Source organism: Hylobates moloch, unplaced genomic scaffold (genome assembly GCF_009828535.3).
Source record: "Hylobates moloch isolate HMO894 unplaced genomic scaffold, HMol_V3 SCAFFOLD_9, whole genome shotgun sequence".
NCBI classification, from domain to species: Eukaryota; Metazoa; Chordata; class Mammalia; order Primates; family Hylobatidae; genus Hylobates; species Hylobates moloch.
The window spans coordinates 7,664,814-7,682,108 of record NW_026652284.1 but is presented as its reverse complement, the minus strand read 5'-3'; the positions used below and the strand labels follow the sequence as shown (position 1 = coordinate 7,682,108).

At 52.4% G+C, this 17,295-nt stretch overlaps 1 protein-coding gene across 6 annotated transcripts in view; it reads right to left on the bottom strand.

Annotated features, from left to right (window-relative positions):
* SLC45A1 (solute carrier family 45 member 1) overlaps positions 1–17,295 on the bottom strand; it is a 104,624-nt gene that overhangs the window by 2,047 nt on the left and 85,282 nt on the right. For 5 of the 6 annotated variants that reach the window (XM_058444441.1, XM_058444440.1, XM_058444442.1 and 2 more), the window contains 7 exons: positions 16,719–17,139; positions 16,054–16,146; positions 15,402–15,626; positions 10,503–11,230; positions 6,089–6,242; positions 3,686–3,862; positions 1,991–2,196 (listed from right to left, as the gene is read on the bottom strand). In XM_058444441.1, coding sequence (XP_058300424.1) covers positions 1,991–2,196; positions 3,686–3,862; positions 6,089–6,242; positions 10,503–11,230; positions 15,402–15,626; positions 16,054–16,146; positions 16,719–17,115 — 1,980 coding nt within the window. In that variant the 5' untranslated portion in view covers positions 17,116–17,139. The remainder of the gene's footprint in view (positions 1–1,990; positions 2,197–3,685; positions 3,863–6,088; positions 6,243–10,502; positions 11,231–15,401; positions 15,627–16,053; positions 16,147–16,718; positions 17,140–17,295) is intronic. The other variant, XM_032758812.2, reaches the window with a different exon arrangement.

Below are 17,295 nucleotides of genomic sequence, written 5' to 3'. Positions count from 1 at the left end.
CTGACTATGTTGCCCAGGCTGTCCAGGTAATATTTCAATGCAGCATTTTAAAATTTCAAAGTCACTGCAAAGGAAAATTATGGTGGGAACATTATGTGACTATAAAAGGGAATGAGGCGCTGACCCAGGAAACAGCATGGATGGAGCTCGAAGCCCACAGCTGCGCCACAGATGCCAGACACAAGAGGCCGCAGACTGCCTGACTCCATCACAGGGGACGTCCCAAATAGGCAAGTCCATGGGGACAGGAAGTAGGTTAGTGGTCACCTAGGCCTGGGAGAGTGGGAGGGTCAGAGGGGTGACAGCTGACAGGTTTCTTCCTGGGGTGACAAAACTGTTCTGAAATTGATGGTGGTGATGGTTGTACAACTCTGCATGTGCTGAAACCATCAAATGGAGCACATCATACACTATTAGACGGTGCATATCTCAATACAGTGTAAAAAGTCTATGCTGAGCAAAATATCAACAAAAATTTAAGGCACTTTATTTATTTATGTATGTATTTATTTGAGACAGAGTCTCGCTCTGTCGCCCAGGCTGGAGTGCAGTGGCGCAATCTCAGCTCACTGCGATTCTCCTGCCTCAGCCTCCTGAGTAGCTGGAACCACAGGCGCCCGCCACCACGCCTGGCTAATTTTTTGTATTTTTAGTAGAGACGGGGTTTCACTGTGTTAGCCAGGATGATCTCGATCTCCTGACCTCGTGATCCATCCGCCTCGCCCTCCTAAGTACCTGGGACGACAGGTGTGAGCCACCGCGCCTGGCCCCCTCTCTTACTCTTAATTTATGCCTGATTATTTTTCTTTATGCTAAATCCATAATCCATAACAAGATTTTAGCTGTCCTTTTCTAAAGAACGGGTACCATATCCTTTTAATCTGCTTGATAAGGTACTCAGGCCTATCTAAATAATGAAATGGTTTGGTTGTTATTAAACCATGCCCAGTATTTGGCCAAAACCAACATCTAATAAATTACACTGTCACCTAATACTCACGGCTTGATGGGAAGCCATGAGGAACAAGGGTGAGGTGATAAAACTGGCAAGTGGATAAAGGAATAAAAGCCAAGAGAATGCTGAGACCAGAGGGCAAGAAACATCTAGTCAGGATTCAAGGACAACTGAAGTTCACATAGTAAAAGGATCAGGAGCTGAGCTGGCTATCAGAACCCCTAGTATATGGTGAACTGATCCTCTCTTTATTTAAAATTTTGGGCTGGGTGCGGTAGCTCACGCCTGTAATCCCAGCACTTTGGGAGGCTGAGGCTGGCGGATCACGAGGTCAAGACATTGAGACCAGACTGACCAACATGGTGAAACCCTGTCTGTACTAAAAATACAAAAAATCAGCTGGGCATGATGGTGTGTGCCTGTAGTCCCAGCTACTTGGGAGGCTGAGGCAGGAGGATCACTTGAACCTGGGAGGCGGAGGTTGCACTGAGCCGAGATCATGCCATTGCACTCCAGCACAGGCATCAGAGCAAGACTCCATCTCAAAAAAAAAAAAAAAGAAAAAGAAAAAAAGATGTTTTTGTTCTCCATGGATTTTTGGCAAGAATTCTGATTTTTAAAAATACTGCATTACCATGTTATTGATCTGGATTTCTGAGTTTTCCGAGCTTCACTGCCTCCCCATAAGCCCCACCCTGAATGGCTGGGACAGGCATCAACAGGAGACCCAGTGGCCTGACAATGGAGTAGGAAGGGGCGGCCTCCCATTCCCTACATCCCTGGGATGGACAGAGCCCGACCCAGAGCCTGAGTGGGCTGGAGGCTTCTGCTAATAAAGCAATGAGGGGATTACAGGCAGGGGGCGCGCCCCATGCTCAGAAAGGCCCCTCTTGGTTTAATGCTCTGCTGTCGCTGTCTTGACAGTCGTCATTTTGCACCGGGCTCTGCAGATTGTACAGCTGGTCCTGGGGGACAGTTCTCAGGTGGGGTTTATCCAAGAAGCGGACCCGAAGCAAGGCAAGGGAGAGCGCTTACCTTCTTACTCTGGTAGTAATCGCAGAGCAGCGAGTAGGGCAAGGTGCACAGGGTGGAAAATAAAATCCCGTAGGTTATGCAGAGCGACAGGACCACGTAGAGGTTCCTGGAGAGGGTGGCGAGCCCCGTCCCCAGGCCGAAGGCGAGATAGGCGATGAAGTAGAGGGTGCGGACGCTGAGGAACTCCTCCAGCTTCTCCAGGATAGCTGCGGGCCACAGAGAGGGTGAGCAGTGCCACACGGTCAGAGCCTCCGGGGACTCAGCTTCCAGCGCCACCTCCCTGCGGCTGGCCTGAAGCTAGCAGTGGTGGGACCCGGCTTGGCAGGCCACTTGCCCCAGACCAGAAGGTACTTCCTGGGGGACCCAGGGGAGCTGAGAGACCGCCCCAGTAACTCTGGTGGGTGCCCAGGACAGGGCTGTCTGGATGGATGGCAGGACCGGGGTGTCCTGTTCACACTGGCCCGGGCCAGGTCCCCCAGGGCTTCTGCAGGTGGAGGGGTCTTGGGGCTGTGACACCAAAGGGGCTCAGGGACTGAGGGTCTCGAGCTAAACCTCTGTGTTCTTGTGTAATTATGGGCATAACAGCAGCCCATCCCATAGCCAGCCACCATCTTTACGCCCCCAAGATGATGTGACAGCATGGATGTCAGCGACGGGGCTCCCTAGAATCAGATAAAATGGGGCCAGTTCCCCACGCCCCAAGGCCACACGGCTATGGCGGAACCCAACTCCTAAGGTGCCGCCCCATGGACTCACAAGTGAAACCTGACAAATTTATTTTTGCCACAGCCCCTCAGTGACCCTCTACTTTGGGGCTCGAACCCACAAAGATGGGGGCAACTAAAATGACGCAGTTGGCAGATTATGGCTCGAAGACGAAGTCCAGCCTGCAGCCTAGTTTTGTAAATTAAAATAATAATAATAATTTAAAAAATCAAAAAAAGGTATTTTGTGACACGTGAAAATCACATGAAATTCGTATTTCAGTGAACACAGTGCGGTTTGATTGGTGCATGGCACACCCACTCGGTTTCCCGTGTCTGTGGCTTTCAGTGAGGGGCTGCAACAGAGACCGCTGGGCCAGCAAAGCTGGAAATACCAACTCTCCGGCCTTTTGCAGAAAAAGTGTGCGAACCTCTGGGATGAAATTTGCCCGTTGCACGCTACCGGCCAGGCCCCATGGGGATGGCACCTCGGCTTCGCCCTGGTGTGAACTCAGCACTGTGCTCCAAGGGTACCACAGACAGAGAATCTCAAAGTCATCTGCCCACCCCTGCCCACCCCTACGCTCCACGATCACACCCCTGCCCCCACCTCCGTGGGGACCAGTTGCTTCTTGAATCGAAGTGGGAAGGAGCTGGGGGCTGGCAGACAGCACGCTGCCTGGGCGTGGCCTCGGGGTTCCCCCAGGGCCCCCACTTCGCCCTCGCTACGGCCTGACGGTGTAGCCAGGTCCTGACAAGCACCTGTGCCCCCGTAGGCCACCAGCTCTCGGAGGCCTGAGGCCCGCAGGCTCCATTTCTTCAGCCCGGCTCCCCCAGGCCCAGCGCCCTGCAGCCGGGAAAGACAGTGGCGTCCCCCAAATTGGGATGCAGTGTCTGCAATCGTAAGGCCATGAACCTGCCTTCATTTCACATGCTCCATGCACCCGACCAAAGCCCTCACTGCCGTGCCAGCCTGGCTGGCGGCAGGTACCTGAGTAGAAGGCGGCACTGAAGGCGTAGATACACATGCCCCAGCAGCCCATGGTCACGCCGCTGTTGTACTTCTGATACGCCTCTGACGTGTGCGGGGCCTTGGGGTCCCCCTGAAACACCACCTCACCCATGAAGTCCGTGTAGAAGAGCAACATCCCCTCGAACGAGAGCCACCCTGGAAGAAAGAAAGGGGTTTATGACCTCGGGGGCAAAGGCCAGCACTCTGCCCTTTCTCTAACCAACACATGTCTACTGGTTATAAAAGTAATGAGCGGCTGGGCGCGGTGGCTCACGCCTGTAATCCCAGCACTTTGGGAGGCTGAGGCGGGTGGATCACAAGGTCAGGAGATCGAGACCATCCTGGCTAACACGGTGAAACTCCGTCTCTACTGAAAATACAAAAAATTAGCCAGGCATGGTGGCGGGTGCCTGTAGTCCCAGCTACTCGGGAGGCTGAGGCAGGAGAATGGTGTAAACCCGGGAAGCGGAGCTTGCAGTGAGCTGAGATTGTACCACTGCACTCCAGCCTGGGCAACACAGCGAGACTCCATCTCAGAAAAAAAAGTAACAAGCCATTGAAAACTGTGTTCGTTTCTGATATGGTTTGGCTGTGTCCCCACCCAAATCTCATCTTTAATTGTAGCTCCCATAATCCCTGTGTGTCGTGGGCAGGACCCAGTGAGAGCTAATTGAATCATGGGGGTGGGTCTTTCCCATGCTGTTCTCATGATAGTGAATAAGTCCCATGAGATCTGATGGTTTGATAAATGGGAGTTCCCCTGCACACGCCCTCTTGCCTGCCACCATGTAAGATGTGCCTTTGCACCTCCTTTGCCTTCCGCCATGATTGTGAGTCCTCCCCAGCCATGTGGAACTGTGAGTCCATTAAACCTCTTTTTCTTTATAAATTACCCAGTTTCGGGTATGTCTTTATTAGCAGCGTGAGAACAGACTAGCAGAGTTTCCTTACAATTTTTTTATTTTAAACCACCACATATTTCTATAAACATGAGGAAAGGGTAGCGGTGGAGGTGCTCCAGCTACCTGGGTGGTGCAGGGGAGGGGATCCATTTAACTGGGAGAAATCCACCGAGAAGCACAGACATGGATGTGCTGGCGGATGTGCTTAGTGCTCCGTTCCTTGAACCATGGGAATTCCTTCTTTGATAGAGGAAGGTGGTATTTATAGGCCCTCTCGAACCATAATGAATTATCATCTACAATGTTCTATGCCATCAAGAATTATTAAACAGACTCGTTTTGATGGCAGCAAAATATTTCACAGTGTGGGTGCACCCTAATATATTTAACCCTTCCCCAACTGTTCGACATCTCTATCCCCCAATTGCAGTCTGTGGCTGTCCGAAACCATGCTGTGATCAATACCTTGCATATATACTCTGAATATAGTCTTTGATTATGAGCTTGCACAGAATACTGTCTAAGGTCATAGGGAAAAAAGGTAGGACCATTTTTAAGGTTCTCACCCATTACAAAATTGCCTTCTAGAAGGTCATGTTGATTTATGTCCCACAATGTATGAGAGCCCTAGATTATCTCAAATTCTTTTTTTTTTTTTTTTTTTTGAGACAGAGTCTCGCTCTGTTGCCCAGGCTGGAATGCAGTGGTGCAATCTTGGCTCACTGCAACCTCTGCCTCCCGAGTTCAAGTGATTCTCCTGCCTCAGCCTCCCGAGTAGCTGGGATTACAGGCACACACCACCATGCCCAGCTAATTTTTGTATTTTTAGTAGAGATGGGGTTTCACCATGTTGGCCAGGATGGTCTCAATCATCTTACCTCATGATCCACCAGCCTCGGCCTCCCAAAGTGCTGAGATTACAGGGGTGAGCCACTGCGCCTGGCCTCAAATTCTGAATCATGCTCAAACGTTCAACCACTCAAGAGCGGAAAGAGACTAAATGGAACGAAATGCAAGTTGGTGCTTTTCAATGGTCATTCAAAGGCCGAGCCGTGTGAATTTACAAAAGGCAATAGACACGGGCAGGCAGGTGTGGGGTTTGTGCTTGAAGACAGAGCAAGACAAAGTTGGTGGGAAGGTGGGAAGGGGCGAGTCCATCATTTCACTGTGGAGTTGTCCAAAGGGCTTCTGGTAATGAGAATTTTGACTCTGCAGAGACCCAGGTGTCGGGCCCAGAGTGAGCTGTGTGGCTCTCAGTGGTGACACCTGGTTTAGTTTGGGGCTATGCAGGGCAGGAACCCTGGAGAAAAGCCCTCCAGGGCAGCCACCGCACCCCAGGCCTGCCCTTGGTGCTGTTGTGGGGGGCTGGTGAACTCAGAAAGGTTCTGGGAAGGGAGGCTCAGGGGCATCCTGGGAGGCCAGTGGGGCGAGAGCCCTGAGCAGGACCAGGACTCACGGGGAGGCTTGGCCGGGAGCTCACCCAGGAAGTGGTTGACGCAGAGGGTGCGCAGCGCCTTGGGCATGTTGCAGATGGTGGAGCAGAGGCGCCCCACGGACAGAGGCTGCTCCGCACGCTCGCTGGAGCCCGTCAGCTCGCTCTCGTACTTCACGCCGTTGAGCAGGATGTTGGCGACCTGGGAAGAGCCCACAAACCCCTCATCAGAGTCCCACACCCCCATCACACAGCGCGGACTCTGCTCTGCCCAGGGGAACGCGCTCTTGGAAACACCGCACGGAGGCTGCACAGCTCTGTCTTCTTATCAGACGGCATGAGCCCCGCATCGACACCAACCTCAGAGGAACAACTTCAGGGCATCGCTTCCGAGGCCCCGGAGCAGCTAAGACTAGAATTCCATTTCAGCTGCGCTCACAGTGTGGCCACAGGACATGATCTGTGCCACAGGGAGTGAGATAAGACTTTGCAAAATGCAAAATACATTTGAAATGAAAAAACATGGGTCCGTTCAGATCCACACACCTAGGAAGTCCTTTCTTTTTCATAAGAGAAGGCTGGGAACGACTTATTTCAAGGTGGCCACCAGGAACATGTGTTCAAAATTCTCTCTGGACAGATAGAACCCCCACCACACAGAAGACAGGGCGGCCCTGCCCACATGAGCACCTCAGCCCTTGACAGGGGCTCACAGAGCACACGACACGCCCCACAGTCAACAGGATGGAAACGGGTGCGAGGGGCTTTGATTTCTTTCTGGGGCTCAAGAACAACCCTCCATGCACATCTTCACCAGGTTTGCAAACTCCTGGAATGAGAAGGTTTCATTCCAAGTAGCCCTGCTTGGGTTTGGGGTACAGACTCCAGTCAGGGGAACTTGTTATTTTGTTGTTGTTGTTTTAGAGACAGTCTCACTCTGTCGCCCGGGCTGGAGTGCAGTGGTGTGATCATGGCTCACTGCAGCTTCCACCTCCTGGGCTCAAGTGATCCTCCCACCTCAGCCTCCTGAGTAGCTGGGACTACAGGCACGCACCACCACACCTGGCTAATTTTTTAAAAATTGTCACAGAGATGAGGTCTCACTATGTTGCCCAGGCTGGTCTCAAACTCCTGGCCTCAAGTGATCCTCCCACCTTGGGGAACTAGTCGTTTTTGAATTTAGATGTTTGAGAGCAAAGAGGCGTTGCTGCCCGGCTCCACTGGGGTGTCTGTGGTGCTGTCTGCCCTGGATACTCCCGGTGGGAAAGGAAGCTGAGAGGCCGCAGTGCCGGCTCCCAGGACACCCACATAAGCAGAGCACGTCCCCCACGCCTGCAGAGGAACAGCGCTGCAGTTACGCCTCTGTCTCCGTTGAGCCTGGATGTGTTTATATTTAGCTCATGATTTTTACTTTCCTCAAAGAACTGATGCATAAATTACACTCTACAGAGAAAGGAAACAGAAAAAGGGGATGAAGATGAGATTTTCAACCACATTTAAAGAACCGGATCTAAAGCCAGTTTGAACTTTGTGAAACAGTCTGGGACGATCCAGTGTTGACAAAGACCAGATGAATTACCCCGGCATCATCCACAATGAGGCTGACGGTGCCCTCAACCTGAGCAATTAGAAAACCTCTTTCCTTGATAAGGATGGACTTTCCTGCTCTCCAGTGATTTCCAGTTCCTCAAACCCTTTCCAGACGGGAGCTCGCTGTGTCCTTGGTGCCACCAGGAACCTCAATAGATGTCCCTGTGAGGCCTGCGCATGCCTGGGCAGCGTCCTTCCTCACGCTGAGACTGTACGCAGGCGTGAAGATGCCCCGCGCACACACACCAGAGAAAAGCAAACGAAAGGCACCATCCTGCTCACTCCAAGGAGAAAACAGGGCTGGGCGCGGTGGCTCATGCCTGGAATCCCAGCACGTTGAGAGGCGGAGGTGGGAGGATGGCTTGAGCCCAGGAGTTCAAGACCAGCTTGGGCCACATAGTGAGGCCCCATTTCTACAAAAAATAAAAAATTAGCTGGGTGTGGTGGTGCGCACCTGTAGTCCCGGCTACTCAGGAGGCTGAGATGGGAAGATCACTTGGGCCTGGCAGATTGAGGCTGCAGTGAGCCATGAATGCAGCACCGCACTCCAGCCTGGGCAACAAAGTGAGACCCTGTCTCAAAACAAAACCAAACAAGGCCAGGTGTGGTGGCTCACACCTATAATTCTAGCACTTTGGGAGGCCAAGGCAGGTGGATCACTTGAGCCCAGGAGCCCAAGACCAGCCTGGGCAACATGGTAAGAGCCTGTCTCTACATTTTTTTAAAAAGTAAGTAAAAAACAAAACAAGACAAAATAATCAAAAAAGAAAAGAAAAAAGGAAAGGAAAGGAAAAGAAAATGAACAGTGCAAGCCCCATCTCTAGTTAACCTCCGACTAAATCAGGGAAGTCATCTAGGCAGAGATGGGACACCTGAACCCCTGACAGAGGAATGAACTGAGGACCAGGTCCCATTTAAACCCAATGGGATGGGGCCGGGCAGAGCAGGGTCTACTTCATTCAGGAGACACAGCCCACGTGCGTCTGCGGCCGAGCGAAGTGTCTCCTTGGCTAGGTCTCCAGGCTGCCCGGCTTTTCCAGCTGCCTCCCTCGAGGGACGAGGCAAATGAGACTCGGCTTTGTAGGACCGGGAACACCAGGTTCTTACTGAAATGCACTCTCCTTCTGCAACACCCGCTGGGGCAGGCCAGTAACTCTTATGTCTACTTTAAATAAGAGAATAACCTTTCTTTACTTAAACACCATGGATTCTGGTCAGGTGTGGTGGCTGACGCCTGTAATCCTAGCACTTTGGGAGGCCGAGGCGGACGGATCACCTGAGGTCAGGAGTTCGAGACCAGCCTGGCCAACATGGTGAAACCCCGTCTCTACTAAAAGTACAAAATTAGCCGGGCGTGGTGGTGGGTGCCTATAGTCCCAGCTCCTCGGGAGGCTGAAGCAGGAGAATCACTCGAACCTGGGAGGCAGAGGTTGCAGTGAGCCAAGATTGCATCACTGCACTCCAGCCTGGGTGACAGAACAAGACTCTGTCTCAAAAAAAAAAAAAAAAATCAGCCAGTGAAACCCCACAGATCAGTTGGTGGCCTTGCAGCCCATCATCTGACGTATAGAAAATACAACTTAAACAGCTTTCCAGAAGGTTCTTGGCCTTCGCGGAAGATGGCACTGCCCTGGAGATTCCCGTTTTTACAGCCTCCGGGAGTTAACCGATGTCGGGCACCAGGAGGGATGATCCCAGACACATCTGCAGGTTTCACATTTTGTTTCCACCGTCAATGAAGACTTGGATGTATTGGCACAGGATTCCCACTGCCAAAACGGGCTGGAGCCCAGATGTCTCGGGAAAAATACCAGAAACAAGTGGGGTGCACACCATGCCTGTAAGAAACTCACTAGCAGGACAGGCCCGGCCTGAATTACATTTGGGCAAACATAAGTGTTTAAAAGAGTTGTCGGCGGGGCGAGGGGGCTCGCGCCTGTAACCCCAGCACTTTGGGAGGCCGAGGTGGGCAGAAACCATCCTGGCTAACATGGTGAAACCCCGTCTCTACTAAAAATACAAAAAATTAGCCGGGCGTGGTGGCGGGCGCCTGTAGTCCCAGCTACTCGGGAGGCTGAGGCAGGAGAATGGCGCGAACCCGGGAGGCGGAGCTTGCAGTGAGCCGAGATCGTGCCACTGCACTCCAGCCTGGGTGACAGAGCGAGACTCCGTCTCAAAAAAAAAAAAAAGAAAAAGAAAAAAGAGTTGTCACTGTCGCTCCCAGCCGGGATTTTAAACCGCCTGATACCTAAGAGATGCCCTGAACTCACTCACTCATAGGTGGACTCAGGCCCACAACTTGTTCACTAACGTGCAAGGAAAGCCGTCACGCTTCTGAGGCTTGTCTTTTTTTTTTTTTTTTTTTCTGAGACAGGGTCTTGCTGTGTCACCCAGGCTGGAGTGCAGTGGTGCAATCATGGCTCCCTACAGCTTCAACCTCCTGGGCTCAAGCCATCCTCCTTCTTCAGCCTCCAGAGTAGTTGGGACCACACATGTATGCCACCAAGCCCGGCTACTTTTTGTATAAAAAATACTAAAAAGTATTTTTTTAAATATTTTTAAAAAGTATTATTTAAAAATACTAAAACACTAAAAAGTAGAGACGGGGTTTCACCATGTTGCCCAGGCTGGTTTCAAACTCCTGAGTTCAAGCGATCTTCCTGCCTTAGCCTCCTAAAGTGCTGGGACTACAGACGTGAGCCACCACGCCTGGCCTCTAAGGCTGTTCTCTTTAGGCCAAAGCACTTGATAACACCCCCATGACAGCCGGGAATTTCTTCCTGGATGGACTGTCCCTCTTCGTCATCTAACTGACCAGGGGACCCCTGATTGCTGCCCTCTGAGCCTCGGCTCCCCCCACATTTGCTGTTACCTGCTGACTGAAGGTCACATTTCTTCTCCTGCTGGTTTCGGGACCCCCTCCTCCGGCCGCATCCGGGATGGCCAAGGTCTGGGGTCTCTTCAGAATCCCTGATGACCTCGGCTTAGAGGTGTCCAAGGAGCCCACCCTCAGAATGTCCCCGTCACAGCCAGAGGTCAGGGCACCCTCTCTGCCCTCCAGAAGTCCACGGTCCTGGCGGTAGAAGCCGTCGGGGGCCCTGGGGAAGCTGACGCTGATGGGCGGCCTGGGGACGCTGCCGGGGATGGCCAGGTAGCTGTCGTGGCCGCCCGTGAAGCAGTCGATGAGGACGCTGTCTATGTTGGCCGTGCCGAAGGATGAGGCGAACTCGCTGATGCCCGTCAGGGAGCTGTCCCTGCTGATGAAGCTGCCGTACTTGGGCGTGAGGGGACTGGGCGGGGAGATGGGGCTGGAGAAGTTGGTGGCCGTGTGCGACGGGAGGGTGTCGCCGGGGCCTTCCTCTGGCAGGACGGGTGGGGACGGGGGCAGCGGGAGGCTGGGGCTCTTCATGGCTGCCCGCTTCTCACCCGGCGGCCGCAGCGGCCTCTCAGGGATGCTGACCAGGGTCAGGACGGTGGTGACGCTCAGGGTGACCGCAGTGAAGAGGTAAATGACACGGAGCTGACCCCCCAGGGCCCTCCCGAAGCCCGTTTTATCCCAGTGGATTCCGCCGACCACGTATCCGAAGCCTCCTCCGAGACCTGGGGAAAGAGACAGGGTTTGAGTTCCCTTCTGCGGGAGGAGAAGCCCCAAGCGCGGTGGCCCCGTTTCTTAGAAGGACACGAAAGTAGCCAAGGGCATTCCAGGGACGTGGGCACAGAACCTGTTCCACCTAAACCCCAACAAAATGGGACGGGATTCCCAGGGCGGGCCCCTTGAGGAGGTCCTCCTCCTGTCCTGCTGGGCCCTTCCTGGCATGACCCCCGGCAGCAGCACAGTGACCACCTGCCCACATCCCATTCCACTTCCTGCCTGTTCCACTTTCCCCATAACCTTTCAGGCCCCTGGAGCAAATGCTGACACTGGACACATCCTCCCTCTTAGGGCCCCTCCAGCTCAGGGCCGACCCCATGGCTCACACACAGCCGACCACACGTGTGCATGTGGCTGTTTGTCCCCATGCACAGAACACCATGAGGAGAGTCACCCCTTCTGGTGACCACAGATGGGTCCTGCCTCCCCATACCCTGGCAGGCAGCTCTCCGATCTCTGAGCTATCAGCCCACAGCAGAAAAGCAGGGATCGGATCACTGCTGTTCCTGCTCTGTTCTTGCTTCATGCCTCGGGGCACCGGCCAGCCCAGCCCTGACCACAGAGCATGGCAGGAAACTTTGAGCGATGCCATGGGGACCCAGCCAACAGCAGTGGGCAGATTTACCTCCACACACCACGGCTTCTTCCAGCCAGGCTCTGTGCTTCGATGGCAAGAGCCAGGGAAGCTGCAGGGGCGCCACCCCAGCCAGCTGCGGGTCCACGACACCCACCCCACCAGGGATCTGGTGTTTTATTTTGTGTTCTTGTGAGTTCAGCTACATTTTGAGTCGGTCTAGTGTTGAGAGGAGAGGAGGGTTCTCTCAGTTTACTGCTGCTGGTGAGGAGGAAGCTGCCTGCTACCAGCACGGGATTTTTGGTTTGGGGAAGACTTGGCCACATTAGGGGTTTACCTTTCAAATAAGAACTTCTATGGACAGGCCTGGGCTTCAGACACGCCCAGCTCAGCCTTCCACACCTACCTAAGGGCAGCATGACCATGGATCTCATTATTTCGAGGTTTCACTGTAGATCTTCCTTCCTTTGTCCCAGACGGGCCTTTTCATTTCACGTGCATGTCCATTTAAAAGCCCCAGTCCCGTCCCTTCTCTGCCTCTGTTCTTCTAGACTTGGGAGTCTTTCTGCCTCCCCACTGCCCCCCCGGGCATTTTATTATTCTTGACTTCCCACACTCATGATTCTACTTACCTTCCCTCCTCCCCTCCTGGAAGACACCATTGCTGTTCGTGACCCTTATCCAAGGTCAGATTTCAGATGAACTTTATTTTTTATTTATTATTTTTCTTTGAGATGGAGTTTCACTCTTGTTGCCCAGGCTGGAGTGCAGTGGCACCATCTTGGCTCACTGCCACCTCCTCCTCCTGGGCTCAAGCGATTCTTCTGCCTCAGCCTCCCAAGTAGCTGGGATTACAGGTGCTCACCACCACGCCCAGCTAATTTTTGTATGTTTAGTAGAGATGGAGTTTCACCATGTTGGCCAAGCTGGTCTCGAACTCCTGACCTCAGGTGATCCGCCTGCCTTGGCCTCCCAAAGTGCTGGGATTACATGCATGAGCCACCACTCCCGGCCCAGATGAACTTTATTAACTAATTTTCTTGAGCGATCAAAGTGGTGCATTCTCATAGACGGGCGTAAGGCAAAAACCGACGTCCCTCTTCCTCTCTGCCAAGCCCAGCACTCGCCCGGCATGGCCCCTTTAGAAGTTCCTCGCCCACAGCAGCGCACATGTGGAAACGGGAAGAGAAGCGGCAACATTTTGCAGGAGATGCGACCAAGGCTCGGGGAGGTCCAGCCATTTGCGCAACGTGGACTTTCAGCTCCCAGAGCCCGAGCCCCTAACCACCGGGTGACCCAGCCTCTTCATTAGGGTCCTGTAATGAAGGCCTAATGTCTCATTAGGACTTTCCCTTGATTTTTAAACATTGTTTCAATATCTTTTTCAAGACCAGTCAAGTGCAGCAGTGGGCGTTGGGAAAAGAGCAGAGGAAGGAGTTCCATCTGTAACTGGCTGTGCGCAATCAATCAAGATAACTCACTACCTTCGGCCCAGCCAATTGCTATTTTATTTTTATTTTTAAAATTTATTTATTTTGAGATAGAGTCTCACTCTGTTGCTCAGGCTGGAGTGCAGTGGCACGATCTCGGCTCGCTGCAACCTCTACCTCCCGGGTTCAAGTGATTCTCCTGCCTCAGCCTCCCGAGTAGCTGGGACTACAGGTGCGCACCACATGCCTGGCTAATTTTTTGTATTTTTAGTAGAGATGGGATTTTGCCATGTTGGCCAGGCTGGTCTTGAACTCCTGACCTCAAGTGATTCACCCACTTCAGCCTCTCAAAGTGCTGGGGTTACAGGCATGAGCTACCACGCCCAGCCCCGGTTGCTATTTTAAATGGAATTTTTTTCTTCCATTTTATTCTGTAACAAGGCAAGTATTTTATCTAGAAAAGCTAGAGTTATTTATTTATTTAATTTTATGTTTTAGAGCTGGGGTCTCACTGTTCGCCCAAGCTGGTTTCAAACTCCTGAACTCAAGCAATCCTCCTGGCTTAGCCTCCCGAAGTGTTGAGAGTGGGCCTGAGCCACCACACCCGACCAGTATTGATTTTTATACAGTACATTGATAATTAAGCATCATACTGAACTCCTGCACCACTTTGCAGCTAATTCCCTTGAAGTTTCCATACGTCCAGCCCCAGAGACCAGTGGGGCTGACCTCACACCTTTTGTTTGTGTGTCCCTAATGCAGTGGCTCTGTGGGATGGGTGCATTCTTGCCTCATTCCTGACTTTGATGGAAACATTTCTCCTGTTTTGCCATTAAGCATGCCACAGGTGTGTATATATACATACATATATGCATGGTGTGTATATATACATACATATATGCATGGTATGTATATAGCCGTGTGTGTGTCCATGCACACACACTCAATCCTCATTATCTGTAGATTCTGTATTTGTGAATTCACCTCCTCATTTAGTGAGATAAACTCAGAACCAATCCTTATGGTGCTTCACGATCATTCGAGGATTTGAACAGAAGAGCACAACACCTGCGCTTCCGAGGGTGCATGGTCCAGCCGAGGCCCCGCAGGGCTGAGCTCTGCCTTCTCATCTCCACGCTCATACTGGAAACAAGAGTTGGTATTTGTTTGTTTGTTTGTTTGTTTTTGAGATGGAGGTTCGCTCTTGTTGCCCAGGCTGGAGTGCAATAGCGCGATCTCAGCTCACTGCAACCTCCACCTCCTGGGTTCAAGCGATTCTCCCGCCTCAGCCTGCCAAGTAGCTGGTATTACAGGCATGCACCACCACGCCCGGCTAATTTTTTTGTATTTTTAGTAGAGATGGCGTTTCTCCATGCTGGTCAGGCTGGTCTCGAACTCCCGACCTCAGGTGATCCATCCACCTCAGCCTCCCAAAGTGCTGGGATTACACCGCGCCTGGCCGAAACAAGAGTTTTTTGTGTGGTCTATTTAGTGCCACCTTTTTTACATTTTTGTGTTTTTTGTTAGTGTTTCACTGTTTAAATGGCCTCCAAGCTGTCTGACGTTTCCAGGTGCAAGAAAGCCGGATGTGCCTTGTGCAGAAACTGCATGCGACAGTGATGCTTCGTTCAGGCTTGAGTTGCAGTGCTGTTGGCCATCAATTCAATGTTAATCAGCCAAAGGCATAGATGAAATAAGGGGTTTTAAACAGAAACACATACAATAAGGTTATGTGTTGATCTGTTGATGAAAACGTTGTGACTGGAGGCTTACAGAAACATAACCCTGTATTTTTCCTAGGAGCGAGACTCGGTGTTTGCTAATTCAGTGTTTGTGGTGACTCTGTAGAACATAACTACCTCAAACAATGAGAATCCACCAATATAAACATTTGGATTTATAGACCTATAATTGTTGTTTATGTGTCAACAGCATAGATTGTGATTGCTATGTGTTGTGTGAGATATGTATTTTCAATCACATCAGTGTTTCTCCCTATATTGGAATTCTCCCAGCTTCTTTGTTAAATCAGGGAGTGAGAAAGGGCCTCGAAAGCCACACGTCTGAAGCCTGCAGTCCTGCAGACTCAGCCTCGGCCCTGCCGCAGAGACTCACCTGCCAGGAGGGCGTGGATGTTCAGGCCTCGGTCCTGGTCCGCGGGGCTGCACACGTCCATCATGTAGGCGTGGCTGGGGTTGTCCGCCGAGTCGGCGCTAAAGTCCATCAGCACCACCCCGCACACGGTCAGCAGCAGGCCCCACTTGTGGTTGCCGGTCACGTCAGCCAGGGCAATGCCAATGTCCCGGCCATTCAGCAAGAGCGAGAGGCCCAGCAGTGCCCCTGGACACAGAGAAACAAAGTCACTCCAAGAAAATACAGACCAGCTCTGTCCCCGGCAGCTCACGACTTACGTCTAGAATCTTTAGGACCAAGAATTTTTAAAACTTAAACCTCAAGCACAGCCCAGTGGGAAAAGCCGCCTGCGAACTCACCATATATTTTGCACTTGGATGGGGGTTTTTATTTCATTAAGCAGAGAAGAAATGAGATGAACTTTATCAACTCATTTTAAAAAGTGATCAAAGCGATCTATTCTCACAGTTAACTCGGGCCAGGTTGCGGGGCACTCCCTGCCTCGCACCAGTGCGGGTCCAGAGCTATCTGGGTAACTGCTTTGGTCAACAATTTTTTTAAATTTTCCTAAAAGGAAGCAGTTGGGGCCTTTTTTTTTTCCTCTCCATTTTATTTCCATGCCAAAACAACAGACCTATAGCCAGGACAAGAATGAAAGGGCGTCTCCTTCCAAACCTTGAGGTACACCGGTCACTCCAAGCACCCAACAGAGGCTGCAGTAGGAATCCTGAAACAGAGCAGGCCAGTGGTCATTCCCGGGGTCCCCACGGCACATGGGGACATTGAATCAGCCTCCACATTCCTGAAGTGCCTGCTCTCAAACACCCCCAGTGCATCAAAAGAATAAGATGATGAAACAGAGTCAGGGACAAAACCCTGAAGTCGGAAACCAAAGCTGAGCAGACTCTCGGGATCACTCGGCATCTCCTTAAATCCTCCACTTTGGACCCTAAGGCCCTAAGCAGCCACGACTTTCCTTGGGAATCCAAGAAATTTCAGGGCCTTCCAGGCCCACATGACACCAAGCGTTATGACTCGGACCCTCCGACAAGGAGAGCCTGGCATGAGACGGTGTCAGCCCTCGGGGGCTGCTAAATCCCTGTTCTATTGTCTGGTTTCGATAAGGAACTTAAAATTTGGGATATGACCGGCTGTACCTGTGTTCCCCACAGTCCCAGACTGATGAGGGGAACTTAACTCTTGATCCTCCCTTCTCCCCTCAGGACCCTCAGGCTGCTGCGATGAGGCTTCTGGAAGCTTCCAGAGGCCCTCCACCATCAGGGAGGAGCTGGGGCTCACCGAGGATGGGGCTGATGAACCACACCAGGCTGTAGAGCTGGTCGGGCAGGCCCATCTGCAGGAGCACCGGGGTCACATACGCGGTCTCCATGGCGTAGCTGAACTCGATGCCAAAGAGGATGCAGCCGTTGAAAAGCAGCTCCCGGAAGGACCTCTGGGGGTGCAGGTCCCCGAAGTCCACCAGCTCAAGCGGGCACGGGGTGTTGGGGGGCGGGGGTGGGGAGGGACGAATGCACTTCCTCCTCTTGGGGTGTCGTTTGAAGTTGTTGGCCCGGTGACTGAGGTGTCGTGTCACGGACCCCGAGTAGCCCGTGACCTGGGACCTCCAGAAGTCCTGTGGGGCCACGCTGGGGAAGAGGGCGTCTCCCGGCGGGCTGCTGCTGGCTGCGGGGATCATCGTGGGGAGGGCTGGTGGGCGTCCCTGCGAGGAAAGCCCGTGGGGGGCCACAGTTACTTTTGCCTGGGTGGTCCTCCCCCAACATTTGAGTTCACACTGCAGAATTTAGAGTCAAACACCGTCCCCCAAAAGCAGAACGCACTGCTCATGGTTGATGCTCCGGGGCCTCACTTTCCCATC